The sequence below is a fragment of the Lissotriton helveticus genome, chromosome 6, assembly GCF_964261635.1.
Source record: "Lissotriton helveticus chromosome 6, aLisHel1.1, whole genome shotgun sequence".
In the NCBI taxonomy this organism is placed as follows: domain Eukaryota; kingdom Metazoa; phylum Chordata; class Amphibia; order Caudata; family Salamandridae; genus Lissotriton; species Lissotriton helveticus.
The window spans coordinates 841055525-841080906 of NC_136067.1; the positions used below are offsets into that span (position 1 = coordinate 841055525).

The 25382-nt window shown below is 44.1% G+C and overlaps 1 protein-coding gene across 2 annotated transcripts in view; it reads left to right on the plus strand.

Moving 5' to 3' along the window:
- The window catches only part of PREP (prolyl endopeptidase), an 821567-nt gene that overhangs the window by 510402 nt on the left and 285783 nt on the right, over positions 1 to 25382 (plus strand). For both annotated transcript variants that reach the window (XM_078648442.1, XM_078648443.1), the window contains exon 10: positions 9936 to 10039. In XM_078648442.1, the coding sequence (XP_078504568.1) occupies positions 9936 to 10039 (104 nt within the window). The remainder of the gene's footprint in view (positions 1 to 9935; positions 10040 to 25382) is intronic.

The following is a 25382-nucleotide window of genomic DNA, read 5'->3' on the forward strand; positions in this document are numbered from 1 at the left end:
CTACAAGAACATTTCCACATGGCCAAGCGCCAACAAGTACTTCTACTTCTACAGCAAGGCAATTTAATGTCCACACTGGACTTAAAAGACGCATACTTTCACATTCCGGTTCACCTAGCATATCGCAAATATCTCAGATTTGTGATAGCAGGAAAACACTATCAGTTCAAAGTGCTCCCATTTGGAGAAACTACTGCTCCCAGATTATTCACAAAATGTCTAGAAGTAGTGGCTGTGCATCTCAGAAGACAACAAAATCATGTTTTCCCATACCTAGACGACTGGCTCATCAAAGGTCGCATACCCCAAAAGTGTTTACAACGCACTCAGTCTAAATTAGATCTACTCCACCAGCTGGGTTTCACGGCCACAGAAGTCTCCTCTTCAGTCTTCACATATGCAGTCCTATCTGGGAGCGACTCTAAACACAGCTCTAGCCTCTCCCAATACAGCCCAAATTTGAAATATTCAAACTCTGCTACTACAGATTCAGACAAATCAGTGCTTATCAGTCAGGACTTTCATGCATTGCAATAGTGCCTCATGCAAGGTTACACATGTTTCCTCTGCAATAGTGTTTAGCACGCTTGTGAAAACAGTCTCCGAGTCAATTAATAGAACTAGTGTTGGTAGACAGCCACCCCCATTGCTCTCTGCAGTGATGGAACACACCAAAGGGTGGCCCTTCATCGACCCTATTCCACAGACTGTGCTAACAGCAGATGCATCTCTCACAGGTTGGGGTGCCCATCTTCACAATTTGACATTTCAAGGTCTATGGGACAATAAGTACAACATTCTTCATATCAACTATCTAGAGCTTCTAGCTGTGTATCTAACACTGAAAGTTTTTCAGTCTCACCTCATAGGGAAAGTTGTCCTAGTCCGCAGGGACAATATGACAGCTATGTACTATGTACAAAAACGAGGGGGGGACACATTCTCTGCAACTGTCACGCCTCTCTCAGACCATTTGGCGTTGGGCAATTCATCACAAAGTTCATCTTCTAGCAGAGCACTGCCCAGGAGTGAACAATTAAATTGCCAACCTCCTCAGCAGAAGGCGGCAAAAAATACACGAGTGGGAACTTCATCCCCAAGTTCTCCTTCCATACTTTCTACAATGGGGATTCCCACAAATAGATCTGTTTTCCACAGTTTACAACTCAAAATGCCCGAACTGCACCTCCAGGTTTCCACACCCTCTATCCAAAGGCAATGCCCTATGATGAATTGGTCAGGATTTATATTCGCCTACACTTTTCCGCCTCTCCCTCTCCTTCCATTTCTGGTTCTGAAGCTCAGGCAAACATCCTTCCCAATGATTCTAGTGGCTCCCACTTGGGCCCGTCTACTGTGGTTCACAACACTCTTGGAACTATCAGTGGTTCCACATCAAAAGCTGCAACTCAATTCCAACCTTCTCACGCAGAACTAGGTAGAAGTCAGACACCCAAACCCCAAGGAGCTCAATCTAGCTATTTGGCTCCTGAAGTCATAGAGTTTGGTTATCTAAACTTGCCACAAGACTGTGTGACTATTCTTAAAGAAGCAAGAAAGCCTACTACCAGAGGATGTTATGCAGCAAAATAAAAAAGATTTGTTCTATATTGTACCAACAACAATATTGATCCACTAGATGCCTCTATACAAAATATCATTTCTTACCTTTTGCATCTACAGTGTGCTGGTCTAGCCTACACTTCTATTCTATTGCATCTTGTGGCAGTAGCCGCATATTTGCAAAACAGGCAACATCTATCTTTGTTCAAAGTTCTGGTTATTAAAGCTTTTATGGAGGGCCTTAAAATAGTAATGCCACCCAGGGTACCTCCTGCACCAGTTTGGAATCTGAACATTGTGCTTACATGGCTCATGGGTCTACCTTTTGAGCCATTACACAACTGTCCGTTACAGTTTCTTTCAAGGAAAGTTACCTTCTTCATTGAGATCACTTGAGGAGAGTTGGTGAGCTACAAGCATTAACCTTAGAGTAACTATTCTTCCAACTTCATAAAGATAGAGTAGTTCTTCGCACCAACCCAAAACTCCTTCTAAAGTTGGTTTCTGCTTTTCCTATCAACCAATCAGTTGGGTTACCTGTGTTCTTTCCTCAATGTGATTGGGTAGCAGAAAGAGCTATTCATACTGTTAATGTCAGAAGAGCGTTTTTGTATTATATTGAAAGGACAAAGGATTTTCGTAGGACAAAACAATTGTTTGTTGCATTTGCTACACCTCACAAAGGCAGTCCTATCTCTAAATCTGGTATTGCAAGATGGATTGTTAAATGCATTCAAACCTGCTATGCTAAAGCTAAAATAACTTTATCGATATCTCCTAGAGTTAATTCCACTCGTAAAATAGGAGCGTCCATGGCCTTTTTAGGTAACATCCCTATAGCTGACATTTGTAAGGCAGCAACATGGTCCACACCACACACATTTACCAAACACTACTGTGTGGATGTGTTAGCACGTCAACAAGCCAATGTAGGCCAAGCAGTGCTAAAGACACTTTTTCAAACAACTGCAACATCTACCGGTTAGCCACTGCTGTGGGAGAATACTGCTATATAATCTATGCAAAGCATGTGTATCTACAGCACACATGCCTCGAAAGGATTATACTACTTAACCAGTATGCATCTATTCTTGGCATGTAGAGCTGCAGATTCACATGCGCACCCGCACCTCCCCAAGCACCTGTAATTATTTTAGTTATTTTCATTACATATGCATGGACACTCACTCCCTCCATTCTCACCCTCTTGTGGGAAAACAATCTAACAATGGAGTTGATGCCCATGTACACTATCACCGAAAAGGGGAGTCACCTTACCTTATGACTGGGAAGGAATTCTTAGAAGAAAAAAAACTTGCCAACATCCAGACCCAACACTAGATGGCTGGAGTATGCAAAGCATGTGAACAGATGCTTACCGGGCAAGTAGCATAATCCTTTTAAGTCTAGTGTTCCAGACAGCTAAGCTGTCTGGTTTTGAAAGACATATTGTGGGCTAACCAAGAACATATTGGGGCTTACAGCCCTACCATTTGTTACCATTGCTTGACTTCACGGTCTCTCTCGTTTGCCTGTTTCTTATTCATGTCCCAGCTTGTCAATCTTGTATTTGTCCCTCCCATTCAGTATATCTTCTTTAACATCTCTTTGATTGGCTGGCTTCTATGCTTCCACAGCGTGCTTTTAGGGAACAACCTTCTTTTTGTTTTGTTTAACCCCTTCCGTGCGGCCACGATTCCCCCCGTGTGCGGCAGCCGCACGAAAAGGGCGGGCCGTGACGAACCCCAGCCGTCATCAGCACACGAGCACCGTGGAGCGTGACGGCTGGGGTTCGTCACCAGCATGGAAGGGGTTAAGCACTCCATGACAGTGCATGTGTTTTCCACGTATCACCCCCATGGAATTTTCTCCCTCTCTACTGGTACTGGTGTTGCACCCTTTCGCTGGTGTTGCTCCTCTTCCCGCTCGCTATGTTGCTTCCATCCCTGCCTGTCGTGTTTTCTCTCCCCTGCCCCTAACCTGCTCCCTCAACCCCAGTCATCCTTTGAAATTTTGTATTTTTAGTGATTTTGCGCTGCATCCTAAAAACTGCTTTTGTGCTCCTTTTTTACTGACCCATCTCTGATCGGTAAATGTAAAGAGTAAAAGACACCCATGCCATTTTGCAGGCGTGTGCCTAGAAGTGACACCGAGGCCGTGGCATTGACTTTTTTTTTTTTTAACAGCCATGCTGTACAGCATTGCTAAAAAAAGATTATCTCTTTCATTTCTTGGAACTGCCTTTCTATTTTTGGCCAGCTTGTGGACCCCTTTCATTTTCTATTCCAATATTTGCACTACTTTGTCATTAAAAATTAAAACAATAAAACAAGAAAGTTAAAAAATGTGCCTACAAACGACCACTAAACAAAAATAACTCTCAAGATGCACATGCAGGAGTTTTCTCTGCCACATCTGTCTTCCCTCCTTCTCTGTCTACATTGGTTTATGGTCGTGCTCCACAGTCATGCCGCGGCAAGCAAAGGCATGCTGGCAATTTATTTCCCGACAGGTGCTTCGTGGGGGTTGGAGTTTAATTTCAAAAATCAGATTTCGTCTTCCCAGTTACTCAGATCTGGCCTCGGATTTTCACAGCACTTTCACAGCAATCAACTTTCAGGCGCCTTGGAGGCATGCTGGAAATGTGTTTGTGGCCAAGATCGGCATGGGGAGCAGTGTGTGTTTCCTACAAGCAAATTTGTCTCTGTCATCATGGTCTTTTTTAGAAATAAAATCTAACTTTCCAAAATAGGTATTTGTGTAGCATGCCGTCCATTTTACTGGGTGCGGAACAACTGGAATGGGTATATTGTAACTGACTAAAAATACAGAATTAATTAGTTAAACTAGAAACAACTCGCTTCCCTTTTAACATACTGAAGCTGGTTACAAATGTTCCCAAATACAAGTATTCCAAGCATCAACTAATACAGCAGGTTTCAGCGTGGAAATGGTGCGCATATGCAGTCTACACTAAATTACCTTTATTTCTGTAACTTCAATATAATCCTTACAGTACCCAAGAAATAAGGCTAAAATGTCATTAAATAATGCATTGTATTGATTGGACGGAGGTTGCGGCGTGAACTAAATGTACGATTGTATTGCATTACATTAAATTAATAATATTATAAGAACGACAAAAACTGTCGTCGCGGCACATGTAAGAAGGGTGGCTTAGGAAGGATTTCCCTCCAGAGCAGTTGTGTTCTTTGGGACTCTCCCGTCATGTGCCAGGTCAAGTGATCTCTGTCGGTAAACTCGTTATGTCACCGTGTTGGCGGAATTTCCTCCACATAGCCTAATAGTGATTGGTGAGTGAGTGATACCCTTCCCTACACCTAATTGAGGTAAGAGGGGTAGCACATAGGACTGGGACAACAAGACGTCCTGACCAAGACCCAGGTGACCCATCTATTAAGGGCAGATTGGGGGTCGAAACATGTTGACGAAAGCAGTGAAGGTGGGGTGGTAGTGGGCCTTAATAACCCCCCCTAGCACCACCACGTCTTAATTCTTTTAACCCTGGCCTTGTAACCTGATAATAAAATTGACTTTGGTATCTAAGAGTCAGTTTTAATTGTTACCTACTGCACTATTATTTGTCTGTCGTTGTATCCGGTCTTTAGTTGTTTTTTTGTGGACTTCTTGGTCACGTTCAACGTTGTGTTACACTTTGTCTGTGTTTACTTTTTGTTCCCCCTCCCTATGCTCCGTCCGCTGTGTGGCTACGCACGGATGTTGTAGCAAACCCTATGATGAAGCATGTCACACACATTGTGTGTGAGTGAGGGCAGTTTTTCACCACTCTCAAGTGTGCCATTGCTTGCACGCTGGTGTTGAGTTTGTGTTTTTGTCGTTCTTATCTCCACCCCTATTTGCATTTGTATAGCACTTAATACCACTGGTAAGACACCAACCTGCATTAGCAGGTGGGCTGCACGCTACACCTTGCGGAAGTGCTGTGTTGACGGGTGTTGAACTGAGTGTGATCTTTGTGGAAATATTTTGGTGTAGTACTTGAGTGACATGAGTTGTGCGGTCCTCTTATTTTAAGGCGTAGCACTTAATAGTTTATTGGCTGGAAGACGAGTGAGAGACCACACAAGTCACATTGATTGATAATTACGAATTATTCTGCCGCTTTCTACAGAACCAATTCGGAGGCATAGTAAAGTAGCCCCCAGCATGTGCTAGTTTCATCAGTTGTGACAAATGTTCTATATATAGTCCTTAGAGAGATAGAGGAGTCACACATAGAGATGGACTGTATACAGCCGCAAACCATTGTAAATTATCTTTAGGGATCCTCCATGAGCAATGAGGAAGATCTAATAGATCTACAGTGGAGAAGTGCAGTCAATTCAATCCAGAAACTTTATCCGATCTTTCCGAGTAAGATCATAAAAGTACATAAAATATGATGACATAAACAACATCAGTTTACATAAACACCCAATTCCTAGTAGTAAAGAAATTACTCAGTCAATTTCATTATACTGAGAAACAGACAAAAGGGTTGGAGAGGGATTTAAAAAAATATACTGCAACCCAACAGAATTTAAAATGATGCCGCTTTAAAATCAGGACAATAAATGTCCTTCTTTCCTGCTGGTAAAGCCCACAAAAGAATAATACGTGCAGATCGTTTTGGGGAGACTGAGTATCGCAGGGACAAAAAGAAAGTTAGTAAGTGCAGTCATAGTAGATGTTCTTTAAGTTCAGCTCCAGACCAATAAAGGGGTGTCACACAAACATGTGCTGGTTATTGGTAGCAAGAGAAGAAGCTCTATAGGATTCCTCCAGGACAAAAATGTGATCATCAGTTGGCTAAGTCTTGGATACAGCTATGCTAATAGGGGCAGAGGAGTAATTTATGACATGTACTTGTTACAGTTAACCCACATAAATGCCCTACAGAGTTCTTCAGTCAAAAGGAGGACAGCCCTGGGCATGCTCTGTTTACAACCATCATACATATTTAATCAGAGAGTTCATAAATGCTCTAAAGTTGTATATCCCAGGGACGAAGGATAGCAGTCTTCTTTATCGATTGACTACATGTCACTTTTGTAATAATCGACTATTAGTTCAGAAGCGATGGTGTTTGGATGGAAAACACATGGAGAAGTGCCTCACATGACCTGTATTTGATACAGGCTGCGAGGATATATTGCTCTGTGGGATCCACCCAAGAGAAACATAAGAGTAGCCCCTGGCCTGCACTGGTTACAGACAGTTGGTATGCATTTCCTTCCTAACTGGAAAACCTGGACGACGAGTCCCTGGCATGCACAAATTAGTCATCTAGGCTAAAACAGTTTGAGTTTTGTCACATCCTAGTGGTGCTACAGGCTTCTAGAACTACAGACTTTCTGCACAGGGATTGTGTTTGGTACCAAAATGCCTTGGAGATCCTGGTATCCTCTCCTTGTGGAGCAAAGGAAATTGCTGGTGTACAGCCAATATAGGCCTGTGCAGTTTTCCAAATTCGTATGCCATCTATGAGATAATAAGCAAGTGCTTCACATCTGTTGGTGAGGGGTCCTTTCACAATAGCAAAAACTTATCAGAGTCCAGGTGTGATGCCCACTAAGGGGACTTTCCCAGATGTGGTCTATGGGACTGATCTGATACATCCCTCCACATTAACCTGCCTGATTCGAAAGTGATCTTCCTTACCGTTAAATGGTTCTTTTTAACGGTCGGTGGTCAGGTCGATGGGGGTCATGATGCAACCACAATACCACGTCCCTTCTCTAACAAGAAGTTAGAGGTTATTCCCTCGCCACAACTTTGACTGCCAAGGGTGTAATTGGGTTGTTTGCTTTGATATGTTCCTTCTAGCCTTGCGCATTACAGGTGCACTTAGTTAGATGGCAGTAAGTCTGAGCAGATGTTTATGCACTACTATGGGCACTCAACCGCGAGGTCCTTGCTTCAATGGGAATCAGATACAGAGGCATTTGGAAAACATCTGTACTTAAAAAGTTAATATTTAATCTCATTGATTGGCATAGATACAATCTCCTGCACTGTTGTCATGCTGAAGTGTTTCCTGAGGTTCCTGTATACACCTTTGCCGATATTTTGCCCCAGCTCTTTTCATTTCAAGGGACTTTGAAAAAAATTAACAGGACTCTAAAGTGATCAGTCCTTCTAGTACTTCCAATATGGCCCTGACAGTCTTTCAGCTGCACCTTCTCCAGAGGAAGGTCATCAGACGTCCTCTCAGGTAGTAATTTAATGCTTAAATCCAATTGTGAAGAGGCTGTGGCAGATCTTTGTGCACTCCCAGAGTATCCCTATTTGTAAGTTGATCATCGTAGGTGCTCTTGTTTTTAGTGGATTGCTAAACCATAAAAGACTCTGTGCCACTCAACGTAGTCACCTTGTAAAGCTGGGATGTGAAACTTGCAGATTTATGCACACAGCACTGACCATACCAAACTTAGAATAGGTCAGCACACCCAGAATTAAAAGTTTAGTCTGCATTGTACGAGCATAAATGTATGACACATAATTCCATAAAAAAAATATATAAAATTAATTTTCTTCATTTGAACAACTTTATTGCTTCAGCATCAATTTGATACATCTAAAGATCCAAAACAGCCAATACATATTTTGTTCCCTGCAGATTGGACTTTTTCAGGGATTACTCCTAGTAGGTTGAATACAGACAAGTTGAGACCCTTGGGATTCAAATAATGTATGGCACTATGTCAGTGGAAACAGAAATTAGACTGTGAACAGATGCCTGGAGTCAATTATTAGAGCCTCCAGAAAAAGGTCGTATCACCAAATAGGTTTTAGCGTATATTCTTGATTTGGTCACGAGTTGTTCTGATGATGCATGGGTACTAAATTGGTGAACTTAGTCTTAGTCCATACCCAGCTGTTAGACATATATAAGTAAGCAATTTAAAATCTTGACTCATTTTAGAAGCATAAGAGCCTGCACTGGAAGGTTTCACTCTTGTTCTTTGTCCACTATGGAGGTCTGCTGTAAATGCACATGTAACCTTCCAGTGTACCAATTTGGCAGTTAGGTGTGAGGATATGTATTCTGTCTCCAGAGAAATAAAGTAGAGATGACACTTGACGTCATCCTGTTTGATACCCATCACTGCCTTCAGGTCTTAATAAAATGATAGCTCTAATAATTGTGATGAACTAAAAGTATATTGGAATATTGGAATAAAAATGTGTTCTTAGATTATCCTACAATGCTTAGAAATATTATAGCGGCATGTTTATCTATCGGCAGCAATCGCCTGCGTTTGCGAGCTATTTTTCAAAAGCAAAGTCCAGTAACCTTAAAAGCTTTTACAATGTATATACAAATATGTTTTACATTTTTACCAAACAATAGATCTGTCTCATTTAGTTGGTTGCTAGTTTTCAATTAATAATTGTTTGGGGGAAAACTTGATCCATTTTCAGTGCTCATGGGTTCTGCATGTTCCACGTCTTGAGGTCCCTTTAAAATTGAATGGATTTTTCGGCAGCTCTCTACCCAGAATCAACGATGAGTATCTGTTTTTCTAAACATGGATTGTGTGTTTACTGCTTGTATTAATTAAAAAAAAATTGTATGTTTTCTGAAATCCATTAATATCTGAGAATGCGAATATGGTCTTAGTGTTTTTAAACAGATCGTGCTCAGCGTATTTTTTGATCCAAGTAAAAAGTAAAACGACTGCTTCTGGACCGTGTGAATGTACAACCACAACCCCTAACTGTTCATTGCGACACTAGAAACTTACTCTAGCCTGAAGAAATATGTTCGCCATGAAAAACATGCTGTTAAATTGAAAGCTTGGTTTGTGTTGACAGGGAATAAGGCACATGGAAGGTAAAGGAACGCATGGCACACTTTGATCATGAATGAATTGTTGCTGTCCATAGCGAAGGATTCCCTTTTGATGTTTTTATTTGCATGTGGTTTCTGCAGGCGCAGCCCTCAGGGTGATTTTTTTTCTATTCGTCTGGCTCATCACAGTTCTACTCTTTAGATTGAGAATATCAGGTTGTTGAATTGCTGTACCACACCGCCTGCACACCTATGTGCTTCACCTAAATGCAAAGTAGGTCCATGACATACAATCCTGTTAAGTCGTATACTGGCTCTCCTTAATTTACAGGACTCGCTTTATAAAGCTGTCATTGTGCTTTCTCCACAAAGGGCTCCATCTTTTATTCAATGAACAAGTCTCTGTGAATTATTAATCTTACAGACCTACTCAAGGTTGCTTTCTAACCCTGCTGAGGGTAAGGTTGTCATTTATTTTGAGCTGTCATGCCTTCTGAACCAGTCTTCATTTAATGATGCATGTGTACTAAGTTGCTGGACTTGACCTCTTTCCTAGGTATTATTTATCACTGTGATCTGACCAGCGAGGAGTTTGAGGCAACTGTTTTCCGAGAGGTTACTGTGAAAGGATTTGAGCCTTCCGATTACCAGACAGTTCAGGTAATAATGCTCATATGAACTTTTTGCATCCACGTTAAAAGTAATTGCTTAGGCTGCATACTATCAGCTGTTTTAATTGTTTAGAAAGCAGGAGCACTGTCAACCCTCTTCCCATTTTACTTCTTAACCAGTATCCTTATGTCTTGAAGCTTTTGCCCCCCTTCCTTGAAAAGTCACCAAATTGTACATAAGAGCATTTTTACGGTGCATCAGTACATTTGAAACACTGCAGAGCAGTACACACTGGCCCATGATGGAGGCACTGAATTTGGAATCACGATTCCCGTGCAGTGAATACTGACACTGCACTAACCACCCATCAGACCCTGTATCCTGATCAAGGGCATCCTGTCTTGCGATCATCTGTATATAGGATCACATATATGAGAGTATATCTCAAGGCTGTGATTCTTTTTTTAAACATTTTTTTATTTTATTTTTTTACACAAAACAAAAATGTAACAGTGCGTAGTCAGAGAAAACTCAGTCATTCAGTGGAATTTCACATATAACTAAGCAATACCATGTTGAAGGATGAAAGTCAGATCGATTTACCAAAGAGACTATTCCACCCACTTGTTTTAACGCAATTAAAAGCATTTTTAAAGGGTTATTAAAAGTTAATTTTTAAATATCTTTTAATATCTTGAGTGTGGTCGGGATCCTCCTCTAACTTTGGCTCAATGCATGGAAACCTTTTCAGTAATTGATTACTCATTTGATTGGCTGTCTGCCTGGGTTTTTGTTAGAATCATCTTTCCTCCCGAGATTTAAGAGGAATATTAAGGCATGTCCACGAAGCACTCTGCCTATCTGTCGTACATACAGCTTTGTCCCTAGAAGGTTACCTTGAACTGATGGGGTGTTACTTCTCCTACCTAAATCAGTAGACCCCTAAAGGTCTGCGTATACTATATGTAATGTGGATAATTCTAGCTGTATCCGTTTATTCACCAAATCCTCACTAATCAATTTGCCACGCAAGTTCTGGACATTGCACAGTGAGATAAATTGTTACAGCAGAAGAAAGGTAACGTATCTCCCTCATCAGCTTGTAGCTGCAGAATACCCTCCCCAGTTTGTGTTATGATTATCACTTGACCATTAACTGGAAACCATTGTGTCTATCTGTGCTGGAGAGATGACTACACTATATCATCTAGTCACTCCACCTCATTGTCATTGAAAAACTACGAAGTGACGAAATCAAGATGAAAGCTTTAACAGTAAAAAAACTGCAGCAGCAAATATGACTATACTGTTCAATATTGTAATGTACTATAGTCCATTACCCTAGAAAAGCTGTATTTTTGTTATGCGATTATTGATATTAACATTAGAATGCAAAATGAGAATGCCTCGCTTGTTTTATTCAACATTTAATGCCAATAAATATATGAAAACAGTATTTTGCTAAATTAATTGCTTCATATTTTTCTAAAAAAACTGAACAGCCTGATGTTAGAGACTAACAAATGAACCTAAACAGCCCGATTTTCAGCAGTAGAAGTCACCAAGGACCTTGTTTTACAAATGTATATATATCCACCTTTATCTTTAGATTTCCTCAAAGTACTGTAAGATTTCCATTTCCTCTTCGGCTGTTTGATGGTTTACATCAATGACCCGTTAATTTAGGTCTGTTTCCAAAAAACAAAAAGATTTGATGAATCGGACACTACAGCAAATTGCTTTGCAGAGGAGCACGCTCAGGAACTTTATGGCATCATTTTTTGCAGATCTGAGCGGCGACAGCATTATTTTGTGTTAACGAATACACAGGAGCTCTTCAAACCCAATTTGAAAGACAGTGCATTGAATCTGAAATATCAATCAACGAGCGCACCTTTACCCCCTTTTTGCATGCAAAGCAGCACCGGCTGCTGACCTTTTAAGCGGTGGGGCGAGAAGATCCACGATGAAGTACACTGTTCAAACGACCAGTATGAGTCAGTTTATCCCTCCCATGGGGCATTAAGGAAGGTTCTGACATTTATCCATAGAGTAGCAGTGACTCTGTTCTGTGGCAAGATGTACTACATGTCCAACTTTAAATCACAGTGGTACATCAAGTACAGAGTTGCAGAGCTCTCATCTCCATCTGCAAGCAGACGATTGGCGCTCATCCTTGTGTAATGTGGAGATAAGAGAGGAGCCACAATGTGGAACACTCATGCTCCTGGAAAGGTTTTCAGGAAAGAGAATGGCTGGCAAGAAATTTAAGAGGCAATAACCACGAAACTTAGAAATCTGCTACACAGCGAGTGAAAACTGAACAGATGAAATTATGTGAGATGTTATGAATAATTAAAACCCTGATGTCTATGGTTACCACGTGGAAAAATAAACAAACACTGCAGCAGCATTGAAAAAAGGAAGGAATAATTTTACTTAAATCTTGCATGTCAGAAGAAACGGACACTTTATCTGAGCTGCATTTATCTGAACTAAAGTTTGTCTTGCCTTAAATAAATATTATTAAAGTTTTTATCATTCACCTTCATGCATCGGCGACAGAAATTGCTGGGCAAGCAGTGTCTTCACGTAAACGGTGAAGACAAAATGCTGAAAAGGAAGCTTTAACTCTAACTAAACCTGAGGGGATGTTACTCAATCAATCTAGGTTTTAGTGTCATTAGCCCTGGGAGACCATATTTCCTCTGCACCTCTAGAGTGTCCGCTGCAGCCGATCTGCTGTGGGATCTACAGACAGAAAAAAGGTAATCTTGACATGCATAGTGGTCTGCCTTTCAGAGCCTGGCTTCGGAGCTTCCATCATTGGCGCCAAAACCTTCAGCATTGGAGCCGAAGAATTGTCTGCCCCCCAAACCCGCAAATGGGTAGAAGACTGGAACGTATGCTTCAGAGACTACAAGAGGAACCTGACACTAGACAAAAGCACATTATGATCCACCCTGACACTAGGCATATCATATCAGCCCTCCACCTACACCGACTCCACACGATAAGCCCTCACCACTGGCTTCATCAGCTTCCCCAGCACCATATTCCCTGGAGGGGGTGATTCCATTCCTACATAGGGATGGAGATGACGGGGACACTTTTGATATCCCACCACAGGATCACCCCTGGGATACGTATGACACCTGTCCACCTGCTGATACAAACCCAAATCTCTTTCCTGCCAAACCATCTCACCCTGACAACTCTACTACCTATCATGATTCAATAGGTAGAGTTGCTACCTTCCTTATGGGCCAGCTACATACAGAGCCCGTAGAGGAGGATTTTTAATTTGAAACACTCTCCTTAACACAACACTCATCACACTACTTGCCCATGCTGAAAGACATGCTCAGCCACACCACTGACATTTTCAATGTCCCAGTTACATCTAAGGTCATAACCCCAAGCTATATATATGCCTTGGAGAGACAGCCAGCCCATAGCGGCGACCACCAGAGGGCGATCATCTTCAAAAGAGCAACTTGGGCTAGTGTGCTGATGAAACTCCGAGATGCCGTGGCTTTCCCCCTTTGAAAAAGGTCAAAGTCTGACCGAAATGCATCAGGGCAAGAGGAAAACAGCCAGCGCTGCAACTTAAAATAAAAGCAAATCCATTTTACTGAACTGTGTGCGGCTCATCCCTCTCTCTCGAGTAGAGATAACTTGTTTCATTTTAAGAGGCTTGGTCCTGCCTCGAGCAACGCACTGCCATGAAATGGCGCCGTAGCTGCCCGACCTTGGACCTCTCTGTGTGGCTTGTGCAAACAAACAGGGCAGCTGGCAGCCCCCATGGACTTTACTTTGGTTTGGACCCCGGCAGTTTTGAAAGTATACTGCGTGGGGATTACAGTTAAAATGGCAAGCAGCATCGAATTTCAGCATCACCCACAGATGGGAAATAATTACCTTGGGACAAAAGCACACTACGAGAACCATCATGCCTTGGAGAGACAGCCAGCCCATAGCGGCGACCACCAGAGGGCGATCATCTTCAAAAGAGCAACTTGGGCTGGTGTGCTGATGAAACTCCGAGATGCCGTGGCTTTCCCTCTTTGAAAAAGGTCAAAGTCTGACCGAAATGCATCAGGGCAAGAGGAAAACAGCCAGCGCTGCAATTCAAAATAAAAGCAAATCCATTTTACTGAACTGTGTGCGGCTCATCCCTCTCTCTCGAGTAGAGAGAACTTGTTTCATATATATATATATATATATATATATATATATATATATATATATATATATATATATATATCCAAAACATTTCTTCAAGAAGAAATCAGAGGCCAGAGGGGGTATCAGGGATCACAGCGTGCTTTATTCAAATGTCCACAGCGGCGGCGAATGCATTTCGGCCATGTCGGCCTTCCTCAGCGCCCAGCACTGTTACGAGTCCTGCACCAATGTGCTCCTTCCTGCTCCAGTGATTGCTCGCACACTAGGCCCCTCCCCTTTATGCAGTCGGCACACCTGAAGATGTTCGTGAAGGTGAGCGAACTTCAAATCCCAACATGCACTATGGCGGCAGGCTGGGTAGGTGGCGTAGGGTAGTGGGTTTTGACAATGGGTCGGTGCGGGCATGCAGAAGGGTGGTGTGGGGAACCTCTGAACAGGCGAAGTCCACAGCTGCTACCCCGAGTCCCCTCGTGCCACAGCAACCAGTTGCCACAAGACTGCGAATAAACAGGGGCTACCAAGTAGAGGCATCCCGCCCCGTTGAGCTAAAATAGCTCGGTCCGCTCATCCCGGCTCGTGGTTCCTGGTGGTCAACGGATTATTCGATACCTCGATGTCACAAAGCTGCGAGCAGCCGATTGCCAAAGTTAATCCGTGACACTTAGTGCTGCAGGGCCATCTGTATACGCCTCTGGCCAGCGTAGTAAATAATCCAAAACATTTCTCCAAGAAGAAATCAGAGGCCAGAGGGGGTATCAGGGATCACAGCATGCTTTATTCAAATGTCCACAGCGGCGGCGAATGCTTTTCGGCCATGTCGGCCTTCCTCAGCGCCCAGCGCTGTTACGAGTCCTGCACCAATGTGCTCCTTCCTGCTCCAGTGATTGCTCGCACACTAGGCCCCTCCCCTTTATGCAGTCGGCACACCTGAAGATGTTCGTGAAGGTGAGCGAACTTCAAATCCCAACATGCACTATGGCGGCAGACTGGGTAGGTGGCGTTGGGTAGTGGGTTTTGACAATGGGTCGGTGCGGGCATGCAGAAGGGTGGTGTGGGGAACCTCTGAACAGGCGAAGTCCACAGCTGCTACCCCGAGTCCCCTCGTGCCACAGCAACCAGTTGCCACAAGACTGCGAATAAACAGGGGCTACCAAGTAGAGGCATCCCGCCCCGTTGAGCTAAAATAGCTCGGTCCGCTCATCCCGGCTCGTGGTTCCTGGTGGTCAACGGATTATTCGATACCTCGATGTCACAAAGCTGCGAGCAGCCGATTGCCAAAGTTAATCCGTGACACTTAGTGCTGCAGGGCCATCTGTATACGCCTCTGGCCAGCTGAAAAAACCATAGGTTTGAGGGATGTTATAGTTAGAAATTAGCATTTAAAAAACCTTAGAAATTCACTGAAAACACAATAGGTTTCAGGTACGTTATAGTTAGTTGGACATTTCACTCGTACAAAACCAGAGAAATTCCGCCGTTATAGTTGGTTCAGCTAACTATAACTGCCGCCCCTGCAATGCACTGCTGATAACATCACATATTACATCATTCATGAATTCTTTTTTTGCTCTTTCTGTCTCCCCTCGCCCAATTAAAGCAATCACTCGAGGGCTAAATTCACCAGCAGATGATTTATTTTCAGTTACGCGTTTCGAATGACACAGCACGCTTGCTCACACACTGAATTGTGGGACAAGCTGTCAAAGCATAGTACAGAAAGGAAACAAGCATTTACAATGCAATAGGTCTCGCATTTGTTGGAGTTGGAGATATTGGCATTGTAAATGGCAATGTTTTTTTGTTGTATGTTTTCTTCTTTGCAGTGGAGGAATTCTTTAAAGAAAGAAAATGCACAGTATACCATATTATATGTTTTTATAGCAACTGTACAGTAAAGCAATGGCTATGGTAACGTAAAGAAGTGTGATATTATGAAAAAAAATACAAAAAAGGAATTTTAAATGTAGGATGGAATTTATAGCAGGTGACCGGGACTACCTATTATTTAATAAAACAATATATTTAAAAAGAACACACAGGTGGTCGAAGGCTTTTCTATATTGTGTTTTAAAGAAAACAGGAGTTTGAACAAATCACTTTACCTTCCTTTAGTTATTCTCTTACTGAGATGGGCATTGCAGTTAATAAATCATGCGATGACCTCTGACCTTTTTACTCATCGCTGGTTGTGATTTGACACCCGTGTCGAGGGCAGCACTCTCTTTTAAGGGGTGATGTGGTTTGCATGAAATGTGAAGTTGTGTGAAAGGGTCTCAATGTAAAAAGTGTAACAGGAGAGCATGAATGTCTCTTCCCAGCTGCCTGACTTTCTTCTATTTTGTTTTCTGATCCTGTCCTCTGGATTCAGCTAAAGAGCTGAAAACAATCCTGGTCAGTAGTACGGCCGCTGGGATCAGCACCACTGGCAACACCATCCTGGGCAGAGCAGTGTATGTTATCTGCAGAACTAGGGCCAGTGACTGCAGAGAGTCAGACTGCTTGCTCTGAGTATGGGGACACATGCGTAATAGTCACTGAAACTCCAAGATCTGACACCATGTGTGATGAGCAGGTAATGAAGGAGGTGTCCCGGAACCCCACGCTAGAGTAAAGTTATGTGTGCGATGGGTTGGTAGCTCTGAAGGAGGGTTTGCGAGATGCGGCATCTGGGGTCAGCACTGAAGGAGGATTTGCAAGATGAGGCCATAAAATCAAAAGAGATGCCTTGGAGCGTCTTTCCTGAGCACAGTTATATGTGCATAGAGGGGGGCAGCGCTAAAGAGGGGTTTGCAAGATACGGCATCTTCTGGGGGCAGCACTGAAGGGGGATTCGTGAGATGAGGCCATAAAATGCCCCTAGCTGCAACAGCAGAAGGAAGGGGGCCTCACTGAGGGAGGTTTCCGAGGTCCGACCTCCGAAGGAGGGAGTGGGGGTGGGGGTGTGGCGAGATGCGGTTGGGAGATGCCCCCAGCCGCAATGGGCTTCCGTGTTTGTGAGGGTGGCTGTATGCAGCAGGCCTAATCGCTGCAGCGAAGGCACCATATTTCTACACATGCATGCAACCCTAATGTTTGTGTGGAGGCACCTTATCTATGGTGTGCTGCACCCACCTGATGAGCCTACTTATGTTGGGAAATGCTGCATTTTTTTGCTTAGAGGGTGGGGGAATGGCTCATCATAATGACAACTATGAGTAGTCTATTTTTAGGGGCCAGGGGTGGGAAGTGTTGGTTCTCCTGGCGTGGTATGCGGCCTAACTTAACTGGTTAGTTTCGGTCCGGTTTGGTTTTATTTCGTAATCCTAATTTCACCTTAACTTTAATGTAACATCTATCTGTTATATAGCCAGTCCCACTGGAATTTTTATTCAACGATTGGGCCTTTTCTGCATGATTACTGCTATCATGGACGTGCCGCATTTGCCACATAAAATCTGCAGTTCACACAGCAGATGAGTTTAACAAGAAATGTTTCTAGCTCAAATGGATCTAGTTACCGGAGTCACAGCAACATGTTGCCATGAGGTGTGTGCGTGGGATGATGCATAGCCGAGACCGGTTAGCATCACCTCGAGGAGCTAGGACCCGAACTGATGCATGTCAGTCGGGAACATCAGGCAATGTCCCAGGAATGTGCTGTGTGGGGGAGGCGGGCAGGGGCCACTTATAATGCTGGCCAGACACTGGTATCCCCACAGGCGTGACTCATGCAGATTCCATGCCTCTGTGGCCCAGTTAGTGTATGGGAAAGTACCAGCACCTCCCCCAAGGCGTCTTGCACATGCAGTGTGGAGTGCAGTGTGTGTATTTTCTCTTCTACCAAGCCAGACTGTGACGAACTTCATGGAAAGTCGCCGGGACTCACCCCAAGCGTGCAGAACAGATAGACCCAGTTCATCCTCTGTCTGGACGATCCTTTAGGCAAGCTCAGGGGCAGTTTAGGGCAGCAGCCACAGTGCACTGCTGCCTGCGGCGCGGAGAGAGGTTCCCCGCATTTATCGGAGGTCAGAGGCTGCGGCAGCGGTGCACCGAGATCCCCTAATCAGCACAGCGGCGATTTCTGGCAAAGTATAACTAAAGGAGGGTAACACCCGTTCGAGAGGAAGCAATTTAGGCAGCATAAGGCAGAGCTCGCTGGGAGTGAAAATCAGCACCATTCCGGCTCCTCCTCCCAAACACCTGTTGCCCCTGTAACACCGCCCGGAAAGCTTGCCCCGCCCTTCAGCTCCGAGCGACTTCCCCCCCGGCACTTCCGTATGCTCGTGTATCTTGCCGTGGGATTCTCGTAGGGTCTGCGTCATGCACCGTTTCCGTTCTACGGAGGTATCACAGCCCGGAAAGCTTGCCCCGCCCTTCAGCACCGAGCGACTTCCTCCCCGGCACTTCCGTATGCTCGATTGGCCCGGTAAGTTAGGGGGGGGGGTCGGTGTACTCGTGTGTGTGTGCTTGTGTGTGTACGCATGTGTGCGACGGGGGGGGCTGGGTGCACTTGTGTGTGTGCGCGTGCGTGTATGTGTGCGGGGGGGTGTGTCTCAGTATGTATGTGCGTGCGTGCATGGGCGTTCGTGTGTGTGTCTATGTGTGTGTATGCGCATGCGTGTATGGTGTTTTCGAGCTTCCCAGGAGACAGAGAATGGCCACAGCGCGCGTTCTTGTGCACGTGGCCCGCGGAAATCGCCTCCTTCAACAGGCAATGCGCGCGGCCAGGTACTGTCTCCTGGGAAGCACAGTCAGTAACAAAAGATCTCCTGGCGGACACAGCGCTGACGCGCTGTTACGCCACGAGACCTAAAAAGGACTGTTGCAGTTAGTCACAATTGCATCCATATTGGAATGGTGAATTTTATGAACAGAAATATTCATACATAATGCATATGTCTTTCTCAGTTGAAATCACTGATTGCTATTAGATTTAAATACAAACTAAAATGTTTACTAAATCTCGCTCGACACAGTGTATAGATGTTCAACAAAATTCGAATGAAATTATGTTTCAAAAGTAACTTCCATATTGGAATAATGTGGGGAGAGATTTTTCACAATGTATTCATGAAACATATTTGTTTCTATTTTCAGTATGCTGTTTTATAGCAGTAATGTACTCTGGATTACAGAGACCATGCGTTTGGCAGAGTGCCATTTGCTATTATCTATCCCTAAAAAAGGAGAGAGAAATTAATCTTTTGGCATAGTGCCTTATTCAGGGTGGGTTGTGCTGGCACCAGAGTGGCCCACCAGATTTCTGTTAATGAGGGAAAACCGAATTGATTGCATACGGTCTGTACACAAGTAAAGCATCTACCATTTGAAGAAGAAGAGAGAATATAGGTACTTATAGTTGGGACCAAAGTTTCCATAGGAAAAGTGGGTATTTTTTTGCCAATAACATTGGCGCTGCTTTATGAATCTTCATGAAAATGTTTAAAAAGTCCTCTTTATTTCAGCTGCTGTGTTGAAAGTTTCGGGGTGATCCTTCATGCCGGGGCCCAGAGAAAAGGGGGGTTTCAAAGCGCATTTTCCCCATGTTATGTCTATAGGGATTTTCCTTTTTTTTAATACAACTACAGCCCGAACCGCTGAACGGAATTACACCAAATTGTCAGAAAGCTAGATGTTGGTCCAGAAAGCGTGTTTTTTTGTGATTTGGTGTAAATCCATTCAGTAGTTTCAGAAATAATTAAGTTTTAAAAATATAGGTATCTGGGACCCCAAAATCCTATTGAAACTCTACTGAAATTTGATTGGCTGCCAACACTTCAAGCAGGAAGTGTTGTCAGCCATCTTGGGACTTGGTTGAACCAAGTCTCACAAACAAATGTGAAAGAAAAGGGTACATCACCAATATCTAAGGTTTCTAATAAACGGTCAGCATTTCCAATTCAAAGTGCTTCTTTTTGGGGTCACTAACGTGCCATGGGTCTTTACCAACTCTCTCGTAGAAGTAGCAGCTCAATTGCGCAGGCAAAGCATTCATGTCTTTCATATCTTACCTTAGATATCTGGACAATTGGTTCATCAGAAGCACAACTCATCAAAAGTGCTTTCAACATACGCAAGCTACCATAAACCTACGTCATCAACTAGGCCTTACAATCAACACCTTAAAATCTCACCTTCAACCCCTTCAAATGCATCCTTACCTAGCGGCAAGCCTCAGGCCACAACTAGGTATAGGTTACCCAAATACTCATTCACCAATTTCAACCAGGTCAACAGAAAGCAATAAAACAGGCATGAGTCTCCTCAGGATGATGGCTTCATGTATGCCAGAGTACCTCATTCCAGACTAAACATAAACATGCGTCAGTTACAGGAATGCTTATCACATCAATGCGCTCAAGCGGAGGGTCAATTAGAAGATCTAGGGCCAGATGTAGGTAATTCCTATTTACCGACTCTTAAATACCGACTCATACCGAATCGGTATTTAAGAGTCGGTAAATAGGAAGGAGGCAGATGTAGGTAAATAATTACCGAATCTGTAAGAGTCGGTATTTACCGAATCTGTAAATACCGATTCGGTATTTCACATTGATTCCTATGGGCCTTGAAGCCCATAAGAATCAATGTGTAAATACCAAATCCTGCAAGGGTGCAGGGGGTGTCACTTTGACACCCTCTAGCACCCCAAGTACAGGCATGTGTGCCATGTGGCACACATACATGCCCTAAGGGCATGTCTGTGTGTCACATGGCACAGGTGTGCATGCACAGATGTGCATGCACACCTGAATTCGGTATTTTACCACCCAATAGGATTGGGTGGTAAAATACCGACTCTTAAGGGCCTGTGGCACCTACATATGGAATTACAGAATCGGTATATTTACCGATTCGGTAAAATACCGAAGTGGTAAATTTACCGAATCGGTAAATATACCGATTCTGTAAATTCAGACCCACCTACATCTCAAAAGCCAAATACCGGTCGGTAACGGCCGAATTCGGCCGTTACCGACCGGTATTTGGCGACCTACATCTGGCCACTAGTGTTGATTGGCTGTCAAGCTTGCCAGTCTCTGCAGCAGTAGCACACCAACAACTTGTTAAAAAAACGGCCTTTCCTAGACCTAGTTCTCCGGAGGACAGTGACAACAGACTCTTCCCTTACAGGATGGGGAGCGCATCCCAAAATCTCACTGTCCAGGGCCACTGGAAATCCAGTCAGAGAGATCTCCACATGAGTCGCCGGGAGGTACTAGCAGGTTCACCTAGCACTGAAAGCCTTCCTTCCTCACCTAATTGGCAAGGCAGTCCTCATCAAGACAGACAACAAGACAGCCAATGTAAAAGTGGCTTGGGGAAAGTAAACTTTGATCAGCATGCAAAGGGTGTGAAGAAACCGATGACCACTTGCTGTTCTTTTGTCCCTCCTACTTAAAGCAGCACGAGCGCTGGATTGACCCCAACTTCGCTTATTGGGAGTGCGCCAACATAGGGTTGCTCTGAGAATCTCCAAGGCTGATACCTCGCTCACTATTGTGTTCTCGATTGCTAAGTTCCTAGAGAATGTATGGCCGATCCGGCGCACAAAATTTCATACCCATCCCCTATTAGTTGAATCTAGTCTTTTATTGTCACAACTTTGTCAATCAGAATACTGATTATTCTTTGCCTGATTATTAATCAATCAGAATACTGATTATTCTTTGCAAAGCACTTTAGTCTAGCACCTGTGCAAATGTAATCTGTTATTTTAAAGCTGAGGATATTCTTAACCTATTATATGATCATTTAAATTGTAATTTTAACCCATGGTTTTAAGATTTTTATGGCACCTGTTATGTTGTCATTTTAGCGAGCCCACGTTGAATTTTAAATGTCTTTTGATTATTAAGTGTATTCTCTTATCAGGGAATATGTACTGAACTTTTGAACTGTCACTTTTATGGTCTGTGACCGAAATAAAGTTTAAATTGGATTGGACAGCCATGTATTATCTCCAAAAGCAGAGGGGCATCAAGTCCCGCAGCTTTTCAAGTTAGCCCGGAACATTTGGAAGTGGGCTCTGCTATAACATTCAGAAAAGGGGGTGGTGATGAACAGAGTGTCTGAATTAAGCAGACCACTCTTACCCAGTCCAAAGATCAGGGCTTGATCCATCACCGTTATTTATCTCACTGCCCCATCCCAGCTCAGAACCTGGCTATATGCAAATTAGTCTGTCCCTGGCCCAGTGCATCATGGGAACAGGGCAGACCAAACTACAAAGCCAATTCTTCACCAGAAAGGAGACAAGCTACCGGGGACCGGTTTCTGGCATTTCAGCCTCTTCGGCCCGGCTTGCTTGAATCCTGATGGAGCAGTGAGAAAGGGACTCATGTCTGAGTATACCCTGCCACACCTATAGTGGCCAAAAACGATTCAGAAAAGGGGGTGGTGATGAACAGAGTGTCTGAATTAAGCAGACCACTCTTACCCAGTCCAAAGATCAGGGCTTGATCCATCACCGTTATTTATCTCACTGCCCCATCCCAGCTCAGAACCTGGCTATATGCAAATTAGTCTGTCCCTGGCCCAGTGCATCATGGGAACAGGGCAGACCAAACTACAAAGCCAATTCTTCACCAGAAAGGAGACAAGCTACCGGGGACCGGTTTCTGGCATTTCAGCCTCTTCGGCCCGGCTTGCTTGAATCCTGATGGAGCAGTGAGAAAGGGACTCATGTCTAAGTATACCCTGCCACACCTATAGTGGCCAAAAACGATTCAGAAAAGGGGGAGGTGATGAACAGAGTGTCTGAATTAAGCAGACCACTCTTACCCAGTCCAAAGATCAGGGCTTGATCCATCACCGTTATTTATCTCACTGCCCCATCCCAGCTCAGAACCTGGCTATATGCAAATTAGTCTGTCCCCGGCCCAGTGCATCATGGGAACAGGGCAGACCAAACTACAAAGCCAATTCTTCACCAGAAAGGAGACAAGCTACCGGGGACCGGTTTCTGGCATTTCAGCCTCTTCGGCCCGGCTTGCTTGAATCCTGATGGAGCAGTGAGAAAGGGACTCATGTCTGAGTATACCCTGCCACACCTATAGTGGCCAAAAACGATTCAGAAAAGGGGGTGGTGATGAACAGAGTGTCTGAATTAAGCAGACCACTCTTACCCAGTCCAAAGATCAGGGCTTGATCCATCACCGTTATTTATCTCACTGCCCCATCCCAGCTCAGAACCTGGCTATATGCAAATTAGTCTGTCCCTGGCCCAGTGCATCATGGGAACAGGGCAGACCAAACTGCAAAGCCAATTCTTCACCAGAAAGGAGACAAGCTACCGGGGACCGGTTTCTGGCATTTCAGCCTCTTCGGCCCGGCTTGCTTGAATCCTGATGGAGCAGTGAGAAAGGGACTCATGTCTGAGTATACCCTGCCACACCTATAGTGGCCAAAAACGATTCAGAAAAGGGGGTGGTGATGAACAGAGTGTCTGAATTAAGCAGACCACTCTTACCCAGTCCAAAGATCAGGGCTTGATCCATCACCGTTATTTATCTCAAATGGCAGAAACCGGTCCCCGGAAGCTTGTTTCCTTCCCAGTGTAAGAATTGGCTTTTGTAGTCTGGTCTGCCCTGTTCCCATGATGCACTGGGCCAGGGACAGACTAATTTGCATACAGCCAGGTTCTGAAACTGGGATGGTGCAATGAGCTAAAAAACGGTGTTGGATCTAGCCCTGATCTCTTGACTGGGTGAGAGTACTCTGCTTAATTCAGAGACTCTGTCCAGCACCACCCCTTGTTGTAAATAATTTTGTCCACCCCAAGCGTGGAAGGGTATACTCAGATGTGAGTCCCTTGCTCATTGCACCATCAGGATTCAAGCAAGCCGGGCCGAAGACGCCTGAAATGGCAGAAACCGGTCCCCGGAAGCTTGTTTCCTTCCCAGTGTAAGAATTGGCTTTTGTAGTCTGGTCTGCCCTGCCCTGTTCCCATGATGCACTGGGCCAGGGACAGACTAATTTGCATACAGCCAGGTTCTGAAACTGGGATGGTGCAATGAGCTAAAAAACGGTGTTGGATCTAGCCCTGATCTCTTGACTGGGTGAGAGTACTCTGCTTAATTCAGAGACTCTGTCCAGCACCACCCCTTGTTGTAAATAATTCTGCTATAACATTCACCTGATAGCGGAGTATCTCCCAGAAGTAAACAATGAGTTTGCGCAACTCCTCAGCAGCGGGCCCTAACAAGTCTGGGATTGGGAACTCCACCCACAAGTACTCCTCCAATACTTCAGTATGGGGGACAACCACAAATAGATGTCTTTGCCACAGTAGAAAACGCAAAAAAAGTTCGAACATCAGCTCCTGGTTCCCATACCCACAGTCCAAGGGCAATGCACTATGGATGAGTTGGTCCTTGATATTTGATTTTGCTTTTCCCCCTCTCCCACTGCTTCTATTTCTGGTTCTCTCACCCTCCTACTGGTGGCTCCCACATGGGCCCGGAAGCCATGGTTCACCCTTCTTGAAATGTTGATAGTTCCCCCCAAAGCACTACTGAACAGGCAGGATCTTCTCGCACAGAACCATGGAGAAACAGACACCCAGATCACTCAACCTTGTAATCTGGCTCCTGAAGTCTTAGAATTTAGCTACCTCATTCTCCCACAACTATATATGGATGTTCGTACATAGGCCTATTACTCTGACCTGTTATGCTGCCAAGTGTAAAAGATTTGTTCACTATTGTCAGTCCAAACACATTGATCCCTTAGCAGCTAAAGAACAGAACATTGTCTGCTACTTATTTCACTTGCATACCTCTGGTTTAGCTTCTACGTCTATAAAAGCTTAACCTAACAGTGGTGGCTGCTAATCTTTGAAATAGGTAACACACTTCCCTGTTCAGGATTCCAGTTGTCAAAGACTTCCTAGAAGGGCTTATGAGTGCTACCAGCTCCCACATGGAATCTTAATATTGTAGTAACAATGTTAACGGGCCCTTTATTTGAACCCCTCCACTCCTGCCCCCTCCAGTTTTTATCCTGGAAGGTAACATTCCTAATTGCTATCACTTCACTCAGATGTGTCAGTGAGCTTCAGGTATTAACTTTAGAAGAACCCTTCTTCCAAATGCATAGGGATAGGGTTGTACTTTGTACCTACACAAACTTTCTTCCCAAGGTGGTTTCACATTTCCATCTTAATCAATCTACATAACTAACTGTCTTATCCCCCAACCTGATTCAGTTGCAGAAAGGGCTC